The sequence below is a fragment of the Platichthys flesus genome, chromosome 16 (assembly GCF_949316205.1).
Source record: "Platichthys flesus chromosome 16, fPlaFle2.1, whole genome shotgun sequence".
Taxonomy (NCBI): Eukaryota; Metazoa; Chordata; class Actinopteri; order Pleuronectiformes; family Pleuronectidae; genus Platichthys; species Platichthys flesus.
Window position 1 is genome coordinate 5,029,304 of NC_084960.1, and position 11,406 is coordinate 5,040,709.

The window sequence follows — 11,406 nt, forward strand, 5'->3', positions numbered from 1 at the left end:
AGATAATGAGAGGAAGTCATAAAATTCGGCATCGCAAGATTCTCCTCGCCCTCCTCCTTGTTCAGTATTCTCTCCATGCACAGCGCTCCGTGTCTCCAACAGCAGCCACCTGAGTCTAATCAGTTTTTTCTTCTTGTTTTTTCCCGACATGAAATTGGACTTGTAACGCTGTGTTGCCAATTGCTCTGTTTGTCCTCGGCAGCCCACACTCCAGACAACTCTTTTATGGGTTTTGTGGCCGAGGAGCTGGATGAGACGGAGCGACCGAACATCCAGAGGAACAAGGTTAAGAATATGGCCGTCGTGTACGGTAAAGAGACCAGCATGTGGAAGGTCAGTATCACACAGTAACCCCTGCAACATCTGTTTATGTAGCATGTTTCTAAGTCTGTGTGAAGGGCCGATTGTTTGACCTTGAGTGGGTTCATCACATATTTGCATTTTTCCGCGGCTTTACCCTCATAGATCTTTATCGACGCTGTAGAAAAGTGTTTTGAATGTGTTAAAAGCAGCGCTTGCAGAACCTTTTGAATATCATAAATTCGGCTGTGAAACACCCACTGGATATTACACTTCCCCAAGAACTCCCCCAGGAATCCATCGTGTGTGTGATGGTAGAGGCACGTTTGCTTTTGTTTTGAGTAAATCTTCCCTCCGAGGGCTGCAGGCTCCCAAGGTTTGCCTCGGTCTGCAGCTTTGTTCCCACTCCGCCTCAGCTGCCCTGTTTACTCGGGACAACCTGAGCTTCGATGTAATGTTTGCACGTCTGAAACTTTGCCATGTGAAATCCGGTAGTCGACAACGCCTCCCCCTGCTCCCCCCCAACCCCTCCTCCTTGAGAGCAGCCTCTTCTACGACTAACACTTCATGTTACTTTCTCTTTTCCTCTACTTCTGCCCCCCAATAATCCACACAGCTTCAAGTAAGTACGCCTGCTTCTCACTGACATTATCGATTCTCCAAACACCAAAACTTAAAAAAATGATGTTCCACTTCAGGTCGTGGATGTTAATTTATACATAGCAGCTTAAGTTTCCACCATTTCTGTCTGCTACCAAAAAGAATTACCCATTGAAGTCATGTAAATTAAGTTTTAAATTAATGATGGGATGACGTTAAGAAGATTTGTCATACTTCCATTTTTCTATGGTAATAATTATATTTAAATACAATTTGCATTTATGCAAGACTGGTTCCCGTAAAAAAGATTTTTACAATTACTCTGAGTTAGAGAAAGTGTGATTTAATCTACACGTTGCTCGGAGACATTAAAACGGCCCAAAATGAAAAATGAGAAGTAACAGTCAGATGACATTTATTAATGCTTTACGCCTTTAAGACATCAGCTCCGTAAATAATTCATAAAATCCCCAAGAAACAATTTTAGAGATGAACAACCTCAGTGAAATGACTCAAGCTAATTGTCTCCACCTGAAAACACAGCAGATTGAGGCACCGTTGGTTTAATTCCTTTATCATAACTTCACATGCAGGTGCTGGACGGTGACCAGTTAGTAAGATGATGATGTTAGCGGCAACAACAGCAGCCTCAGCTCATTAGATCTGCTCGCCTCATTTCCATTGACATCTTAAGCTCGGGTCAAAGTGGTTCTCTTGCCCTGACGCCACCTCTGGGCTTCTCTGCTTCGCTCTCTCTCTCTCTGAAGAGGTTGTGTGAAATTCGGATGAATCAGTTGAACTGGTCAAAGTCGTGTTGCTGGTTCAGGAGGAGTCAGTGACATTGTGTAAGAAACAAGGGGCTGTAGGTTTCTGCTATTATGTTAATTATATACACAGTGGATAAGCAACCATCACCACTACATGTTCTTGGCAAGTAACCCTATTTGGTGTTAGAGAAACTTACTTAAATTCCTTTTAAACAAAGGTTAATAAAAAGCCAATAGATGCACATGCAGCATCCACAGAATTACTGCCTGTACAGTCAAGAAATATTAAGCTTAAATGAAACGCAATAATTTAATTGAAGCAGACTAGTTTATAGTTCAAAAATCTAATTTAAATTTGCAGTATCTCTTTAATGCACCATTACTAACAATGACATATAAAACTTTGTAAGTATTCTGTTATCATTTTACCGGCCCTATGTACGCCGTGTGAAATTTATTCTGATGTGAGTCTTCCCGCCTCTTAACGATGATCCAGGACTCAACGTTGGTTTCCATCTCACTTCCAGAGGTTGTGTTGTTCCAGTGCAGAGTGAGAACTTGCAAATATTTTTTCATTTTACTAAAAGCTCCGTTACATAAGTGGCCATGAATCTACAGCTAAAGAGGGTCACCTGACAATGGTGTCATATAAAACATACACGATTTTAACCAGCATAAATTAGGCAAGCGGACAAAGTGGTTTTCAGACTGAGGGCGGCAGCAGCAATATATTAATTCTACAGTTCATTTTTAACAGATGTATGGATGAATTGACAACGTAAACCACCTAATAGTGCTACAAAGAAACCCAATATCTTTACCCAGTGACAAGTCAAAAAGTCCATTGAGGGGAACAGTCTTGAAAACCTTGGCAAACTAGCCGATAGTGAATTGTTGGGCTGAATAATTTGAATTCCTCCTTTGTACCAGTGCTTGCAGTGATACATTAGTTACTGTGCAGTGCCTGTTTAACCCCTCTTCTCCTGTGTGTCTCTGAAGGGAAAGGAGAAGTTCCTGGCTGTTCTGCACCGCTACATGGAGATCCATGGGACGGTCTACTACGAGACACAGCGACCTCCAGAGGTGCCGGCTTTTGTGAAGAACCACGGTCTGCTGCCTCAGCAGGAGCTACAGCAGCTCCTCAGAAAGGCCAAGGTGGGATCTTCACTGAAGCTTTCAGGGGCTCAGAAAATACTCAAGTGTTTGCAACAGTCAACATGTCTGCTTCATAATGAAGAGTCTTTTGAAGAGATGGAATAAGCCTCGTGCAAGTGTTGACCTGGATATGAGCAGCTCAGTGTTCACGCTGATGATTTCCTTCCCCCTTTTTTTTTTCCTGTCAAGCTTTTCATTGGATTTGGTTTTCCATACGAAGGTCCCGCCCCCCTGGAGGCCATCGCCAATGGCTGCATCTTCCTGCAGCCCAAGTTTAATCCCCCCCACAGCTCCCTCAATCACGACTTCTTCAGAGGGAAGCCCACCTCCAGGAAGGTACATCCACTCATCTTATAATCATAACCACAGGAGCAGTGAGCACTTTCAAATGTGTAATGGAGCCGGGCTGCACGTAGTACACGATTCAAGAACAGCTTTCATCATCAGGCTTCTAGACTGAGAGTCAGTTCACGTCCAATAGTCCTCATCTGTGTATCTGCCTGTTTGCACTGTTTTCTCACTCACTCTGGAAAATGTGTAAATCTCAAATGTTACACTCGAATGTGTATAGTTTTACAGTGCTGTGTTTGACATTTATATTTACATATGTTTACTTTGTTTGATAAAAAACAAGAATTGCTCTAATTGCACTTCTGAGCTGACATTTTCATTGTACTTTTGACTCTGTGTTAACTCACATATGACAAATAAACCTGAAACCTAACATGGGGGGGTGAACCACATTATTACAGAAGGCACTAGTTTGTTTTCCACCAGTAGATTCATTTCCAACAAGCACCCAACACATGTATTTGGTCTCGGCTGAAGTGGCTGTGAGTCTGTCCCGCCCCTGCCTCCCTCAGGTGTCCTCCCAGCATCCCTACGCAGAGCAGTACATCGGCCGGCCGCACGTCATCACTGTCGACTTCAACAACACCGAAGAGTTTGATGCAACCATTCGTGAGATCATGAACAGCGAGGTACGGCAACTGTTTTCAATGTTTGTCCTCCAAACTCTCACATAATAATATCCCTCTATACCAGCGCTCGCTTTACACTGCTGCATAATAAGATGGGTGAGAGCATAATTCGCTCTTTAGAGTCACACTTCACGCGGTCCGACCTACTTTGGAAGCCCTCCGCTGTTAATAGAGCTCTTAATCACGTCATCCAGAGGAAAATGCTTAGCCGGCGCCCTCTCCGCTCTCTGCTCTGCTAATTGCTTGAGATATCGAGCAGCTCAGGAGGTAAGCTCTGCCCGCACCTGGGTTTTACACGGCAGCGTTCCAGAGGCCGGTCGGTGAGCGCTGTCTGCAGATGATCGTATTAATCGATCACGCTGCGTTTCAATCTGTCACTGGAAACCACGTGTGCCTCTATCTGCCAGGTGGGTTAAACAGACCTTGTGTTTCCTGCCGATAGAAATAAAATGAGGTACCAGCTGTGGCACTGCGGAAATACTAAGTGTGTAGAGGAAATTCAATAGGGATCAAACAGGCTGATCAACTTACATTTGTTCTTGACGAGCATGAGTACATGCGTATTTGATCACATTTTAGGTGATATTTCCTTTTTGAACTGGAGTTGGGTGATATGTGGGTGCAGTGGATTTTTAGCTTAGCTTAGCATAAAGAACTGAAACAGAAAGACATGCTGACCTGGTTCTGTCTAAATATATTTTGGCAACCAGCACACCTTGAAAGAAGAAGAAATGTTTTATCAACAATAAATAAGTTGATGGATTAATCGGCCATTTTCTATATTTTCAATCCAAGGTGTTTCCTCCCTGTGCTCTCACTCTCAGGATTATTATTCTTTATCACCCAGTATTGTGTGTTTTTATTTTTAACTCCTTACTACCCACCCTCCGGCTTTTTTTGTGTCTTTTCCTGGACATGGCTGCCCCCCCGACATCACAGATGACATGAAATGATGAGCGTCACATTTTTCGGTGGACGAGCAATACAGTCATGAATAGCGCAGTCACTTTAAAAAGGTTTTTCCACCGCTGCATTCAGATCACCGCCTGTGAGGATTTTTTCTCTCTCCCACTCTCGGATTCTATTATATGAAGATGCCCGAAAGGCAAATTGCATTGCAGAATAGCTGATGAAGTGCCAGATACATTTCATTAAACTCAGATGAAATAAAGTAATAAGGGAATGCTAAAAGGAACACAACACTAAAAGGAACCATTTATCAGTTTAAAAGCCTGAATGCTTTAGTGGCCTGATGGTAAACAAGGAGATCTCACTTCAGCTACTGTGTGGGGGACATTCAGAGGGGATCCTGCTGCAGGGATCCTGACTGAACGTTTCCTGTCCTGATATACGTTTCATAGTTACTGATGGCATCCAAACACAATAGGTTTAATTATTATTATTACTATTGTTATCGTTAATTTGTCTCCTGAGACATCAACCTGTACCACCAGAGAGTCAGGTTTCCTCCTGCCTCTGCTGGTTCTGGTATTTCTTAGTGAGCTATCGTCAGGGTTTTCTCAGGATTTGAATCCACTGTGTGATATTAAAAAAAGACGGCAGGTGAGTGACGGGTTTTAACGACCGAAACCGTCAGCCTGACCCAGAATGCACCAAAACACCCCGGCCTCCTCCGCGCAGGACGGCCCGCGGGTCCGCCGCCAGCTTCCTCCATTGTTGACACATTGATGGAGTCCTCACTAAAAATAATTAAATCAATTTTCAAAGCTGTCCCGAGTGATGCATTGGGTCATTGATTTTAATGTGAGGCTTGTGGCATGATATAAGCCTCTCACAATCACACTAATGAATATGTCAACTTTGATTAACTGTCAGATTGTCGGCTCCTGTAATTACAATGACTTGGTTCTGGGGACTCCCCCCCCCCCCCCCCCCCCCCCCCGCCATGGGGACGTCTGTGTCTGCAGGTGGAGCCGTTCCTGCCGTACGAGTACACCTGTGAGGGGATGCTTGAGAGAGTCCATGCCTACATTCAGAAGCAGGTGGGTGTTGAAAGTAGAATTAGTCAAAGTCAAAAATTCAAATCACTACCGAGAATAACATCATCGTGGCGTCATTTGTACAAAATGACGACGAAACGATTTGTTAATCATATTCAAGCTGCAGATTGTGTCTCTACTCTCATTGGTTGCTTCACCTACTGTCCTCATCTTTCAGTTGTGTTAACAGTGGCTGATAGTTTGCATTGAACACTTCCCTCCGTGTTGGTTACCTGCTTCCTTTGACTCTTCCTGGTGCGGACCACACATTCTCAGGTGCAGTTGGTAGATTCCTGGCTTCCCTCACCTGATTATACCAAACGTTATCTACTGCACGACCTAGTTTCAAGAAAGTGTCTTTTACAATAGTAAACCTGATGCTGAGGCAGAGGTTGAGTGAGTGAGGAATCGCAAACTCTGAGAGTTTGGATGGAAGACGGGGAATGAGTGTGTTTGCTAAATTTTGACCCTGTGTTGATTTCAGGAAGCTCAGAATAAATTAAAAACATTGCAACTTTTATTTTTCTGAACTTGTTCTTTTAAAAATACAGATTCTGCCTCAGAAAAAGTGAAGGTCAGAAAACCAATTTTCAGCTCCACATTTGAATGTCCATGATGAAACCTCGTCCTGCCTGACCTTGAAGAGTTGCATTTATGATTCTGTTCATTTCAGCCTTTCAATTCAACTTTTCACAGATTTCCACAGAGTATGAATGACAAATAATAAGTAACAAACTAAAACATCTCTTTTGCACACACTCTTCTGTCCTCGAGGGAAACATGTGATGCTTCTCTTTCCTCTAGTGTTATATAGGCTTTTGTGGACCCAATGTAAAAATGTCTGTAGAGTTAAAAAAACCAAAATCAGACAATATATCGGGGGTAAAATCATGTCATATGACACAGTTGCAGAATGCATGCCCAATAACTAGTCTGGCATGGCCTGCTAGCAAAGCCAGGTAATGCTGCTAACTTTCCTACATGCATTCAAACCAGTTATCTATCTAACAGAGGGGTCAGTGGCCAATCAGAGCACACTGGGCTTTATCAGGAGGTGTGGCTTAAACCAAACTGGAATAGATTATCTCTCTCTTTATCCCCTTTTCAAAATTGGTTGTACATGTAAGACATTTATGTATGTATTTATATATATATATTTATACTGTATATGTAGTAGTAGAACATGAAATGTGGCATTTTATTTTTGAAGGACTTTTTGTTTATTTTTTTAATTTCCATATGATGCTCCAAGCAGACAGAGAATACAAATATTGCCTAGTATACACACTTGTATATACAAATACATATTTGTACAGATGTTTTCATCCTTTTTCACATCCATCATGTTATGATGGTGACTATAGTGTCTGGCAGTGGGAATGTGTTATAGCTGCTGCTCTGACACAATCTCTCCCCTGCTGTCAGAAACACACACACACACACACACACACACAAACACACACACACACACTCAGCCTCCCGTGTCTGACTGTGACTGTGACTGACCCCCCAGCGTGTACAAGGTCAGACTCCCAATCAGACTCCTCTCCCTTTATTTCCTTCCACTATTCCGTAACCTTCTCTTTCTCCATCTTGGACTTTTCCAATTTTGTGTCCAACTTCACAAATCGCTCACATGTCACATCCTCGTTTTTCTACTTGGTGACAGAATCTCTCATCCTCCCTCTGTGGCGTCCTCTCACCTCCGTCCATTTTCATTGTGATAATCTTGTTTCACTTAGCCTTTTTTTATTTACTAAGAAATAGACATTTTCTTAAAGATTGACTCATCAGAAGTTATGTTTTTGGTTCAATGGTCAAAAAGGTGAAACATGTCAACAGTGATAATGAAATGAAGTCATGGCGATTTAAAAAAAATCAACCCTCACATTCAAATCCAATACAAAGATAAAGAAAATTCATGGAATAATTATACATTTACAAATAGCGACATCTCCACAACGACCTGCTGTTCATATCTTATTTTCTTGATGAGCTGTGTTTGTGTGTTTGTGTGTGTGTGTGCAGGCATGTGTGTTTGCCTCTGTGTGTGTGTGAGAGATCTCTGTTGAGAAGTGGAGGTGATGGAGAGATTGGAAGCCGGGTTATTGCCTGCGGGCACTAGGAGCCTGTTTAATAAACGGGTCTGGAGGCCAGAGGGACAAGTCAGAGAAATGTTATTACCTGGCTCTTATGAATAGCTCCAGCTGGAGGGGGAATCTAATCTGGGCTTTCACCGGAGCCTAATTTTGCCTCCAAACATAATTTATTATCGGGCGGTCTAACTGCATTCATATCATTTTTTTCCTGGAAGATTGTCGAGAGGACCTGTCAGTTCTGATAAGCCCCTCTGTGCTGTAACTGTTCCTTCATTCTCTCCTGTATCAGCCGCCCAGAGACCGTGTGGGTCTGAGCTGATTGTCACGGCTCTGGATCGGAGCGCGGTCCAGAAATCACACTTAAGTTATAACTGATTTGGGCCATTTGATCTTTTATCACCTGCAGGACTTTTGTTCACCTGAAGCTCTGTTCCCTCCGGGGAACTCGTCGAGCACGTGGCTGGGCGGCCCCCCCAGCCCCTTCACCCTCCTGCCCAACTCCAGCTTCCTGACCTGGGCCTCCAACTCCAGCGCCTACGCATCCTGGCCCCCCCTCAGCGCGCTGCGGCTTCTGGCTTCGCTGGAGGGCCGGTCGTGTGTTCAGGCGTGTGAGAGCGCAGGGCTGATCTGTGAACCCGCCTTGTATCGGTTCATCAACATTAAGGAGGCCTTCAGCGCGTAAGATGTTTCTCCATTTGGGTATTTCGCTAAATGACTGTGAACATTAACATTTTTATGTCGTCTTTTACTCCTACTGATATAACAGCGACAGAAAAAAATAGCCATGTCTGGTTTTTATTTCTTAATGTGACAGAACTGGAATTCATCAGCGAGTATCAGGAGGGTCGTTAAAACAGAGAAGTGGTGATAGAACACAATGTTTATGACAAACACAGCTTTGTGCATTTGGAAGATGCAGATATTGCTGATCTCATACTAGTCTCATATGCAGTGTTTGAATGTGAGGATTCATTCTGAAATATCAGCTTTATGCTTTAGCCTTTTTAAAAAAACATTAAAATCTTAAAAATCTGGATATACATCTCGAGGAGTTCGCCCTGCAAGTCATAAATTTAACTAAAGTTCCCTCCTCACAGAGTCATGTTTCATTTGCACCTCCAATTTCAAAAGTGGAAAACACCAGCTCACTCTCTTCCCTCTAATATTTCCCTTGAGGTCTTAAAGGCAACACTGTACCATTAATATTAAATATATTAGCAGAATACTCCCTGCTGCCCTCTGGGACTCCTGCTAACATGCATATTAAACATAGCAGTGTGTTGTGTGGACAGAATAACAATTAACACCCTTAAACGTGAAAACAATAAATGTGACATTGGGTCCTTTCTCTTGTGTCTCTGTGTCCAGGCTGGATTTCCAGTGTGAGGCACTGGAGACGGAGATGAACCACCTCCTCCCGGCCTTCTCAGCGGAGCACGCTGAATGTGGGCTGCAGCAGGACCCGCTGCTGTTCAGCTGTGCCGGCTCTGGGGCCAAATACCAGCGCCTGTGCCCCTGCAGGGACTATCGCGTCGGCCAGGTGGCGCTGTGCAGGGACTGCCTATGACCAGAGGAGGAGCATTGGACGGAGACGCCTTTCTAACTCCTGGCGGGACCCAGCTGGCTGTCCCAGGACACTGTCTCTGACCACCAGAGTGTGTGGTTCAAAAGCTGTAATGAATCCTGTTCCTTACCTCTGACCTATGGGACCGGCTGCCAAAGTGGGTGAAGTGGTATCAACCTCTCAGGGAAACTGCATGATTGTACTTTGGTTTGAAGGAGTCACCGCAGAAAGTCATGGTGGAGTGTGTCCTTCGGTGGATCGGTTTGATTAGTGAAATAAATCATGAGCAATCAAAAGGGAAGCTTTGATTACGACAAAAAAAAGTTGCCAATGCTTGAATATCACAAAGTGTGTCTGCTCCGTGTCGTGTGAAAACCTGCAGTGTCATAGTAGAGTTTGGATATTTGTACAAGATGCACCCAAAGCCATTTACACCGTGCTGAGATGTACTATTTTACATGTGCTGTGATGAATAGATTTGTACATTACAAAAAGTGTTGTTTAATAAAACAGAGGAAGGGGAAAACGTGTTGATGTGGCTGGAAATGATTATAATTCATTGCATTTGAAAGGTACGACTCAAAGTGTCAGACATCATTAATCTTTTATGGTCCATGTCAAAAATGCAGGATGATATTGAAACTATTTCTCTTGGACTGATTTGTATTCATACGATGCTGCCTCGGCCTCATTAGAGTGTAAAACAATTCATGGATATGAGATGACAAACAGTGTTTGGGTTGATTTCTGCATATTTCTAGATTGCAAGATTGCAAGATATTTTCTTGAATAGCAAACATTTGTTTTTTAAATTATAGAAGCAGGCTTTGACCTTCTACACAGAGATGAGCTGCAGAATGACTCTGAACACAGCTCCCTCGACTTGTAAAATTATTTGTTGCTGTGTTCCCATTAATACTGGCAGGAGGTGTCGCAGGTTCACGTTCTCCTCATGTCAAATAACCCAGCAAACATTGGTTCGGTGTTCACGTTGGGATTCTGGCCAAAAACAGTCCTGGTCCAACGTCAAGATCTGCAACGTGATTATGAGGCAGTCGGATTGTTTCCACATTTACTAATGGACCACTCAGACCCTCTCTTACCAACTACCATATTTTGATCCTTTTATTTCTATGAAAACAAAAACGTGTATGTGATTTTTTGAAAGACTCTTAATTGACTATTCATTTGTCTGTAAAATGTTTGTGACACACAACAACAATCTTACTCATTGAGTTAACAATATTCTATTTAAGTAGAATATCTCAAATAATGAACTCTTACATCTCTCGTGCAAGCGCATAACACACTTTGGCTTTTTCCATATTTCTTCCGTATTAACATTTGAATAGAATTTTGGAAGCTGGATGTGCTGCAGCCGATTTGGTTGAATGGGGACAAGTAACACATTTTGAATAAATAGTCGATAAATGTTTGCATTTTGAGTTTGACAGAGGGAGGAGACAACATTGGTGTAATGTTTGTGTGCAGGTGTTCTTCTCCTTCCGAACTGTATCCAGAGGAACTCAGGTAAAACTTTGAAAAATGTCGAGGTTCTTTGTAGATTCAGTTACATCCACATATAAATGATGGTCTGTAGTGTCCTGGTACAGTGTTGGTACAAAAACATTACACCATAACTTGGAGTATACATGCTGTAGGTTGCATGAGGTAGAATAACTATTGCCAGATTATTTGGAGATAGAAGTGTAACGTAGTCGGGTCATTTTGCTCGCTTCAGTTGATTCAATTTAATTCCAAACAAGACGTGACTGTGGATTCGATATCAGATGTATACCCCAGTGCAATGCAGGAAATTATGATAAACATGATACCATCCATGCCTAACTGTTGCTTTTGACAAAACATAAATGATTCAGACTATTATAAAGTGACTATGTATTTAATTTACAAATTCTATTAAGTAAATTCTCTGACTTT

General features: G+C 42.7%; 1 protein-coding gene across 1 annotated transcript in view; it reads left to right on the top strand.

The window, feature by feature from the left end:
• Positions 1-9,981, top strand: part of LOC133970373 (alpha-1,6-mannosylglycoprotein 6-beta-N-acetylglucosaminyltransferase B) — a 47,832-nt gene extending 37,851 nt beyond the window's left edge. The window contains exons 11-17 of the mRNA XM_062407166.1: positions 203-333; positions 2,667-2,822; positions 3,012-3,158; positions 3,686-3,802; positions 5,731-5,805; positions 8,308-8,579; positions 9,270-9,981. Of these exons, the coding sequence (XP_062263150.1) occupies positions 203-333; positions 2,667-2,822; positions 3,012-3,158; positions 3,686-3,802; positions 5,731-5,805; positions 8,308-8,579; positions 9,270-9,468 (1,097 nt within the window). The 3' untranslated portion in view covers positions 9,469-9,981. The remainder of the gene's footprint in view (positions 1-202; positions 334-2,666; positions 2,823-3,011; positions 3,159-3,685; positions 3,803-5,730; positions 5,806-8,307; positions 8,580-9,269) is intronic.
• Positions 9,982-11,406: the final 1,425 nt, after the last annotated feature.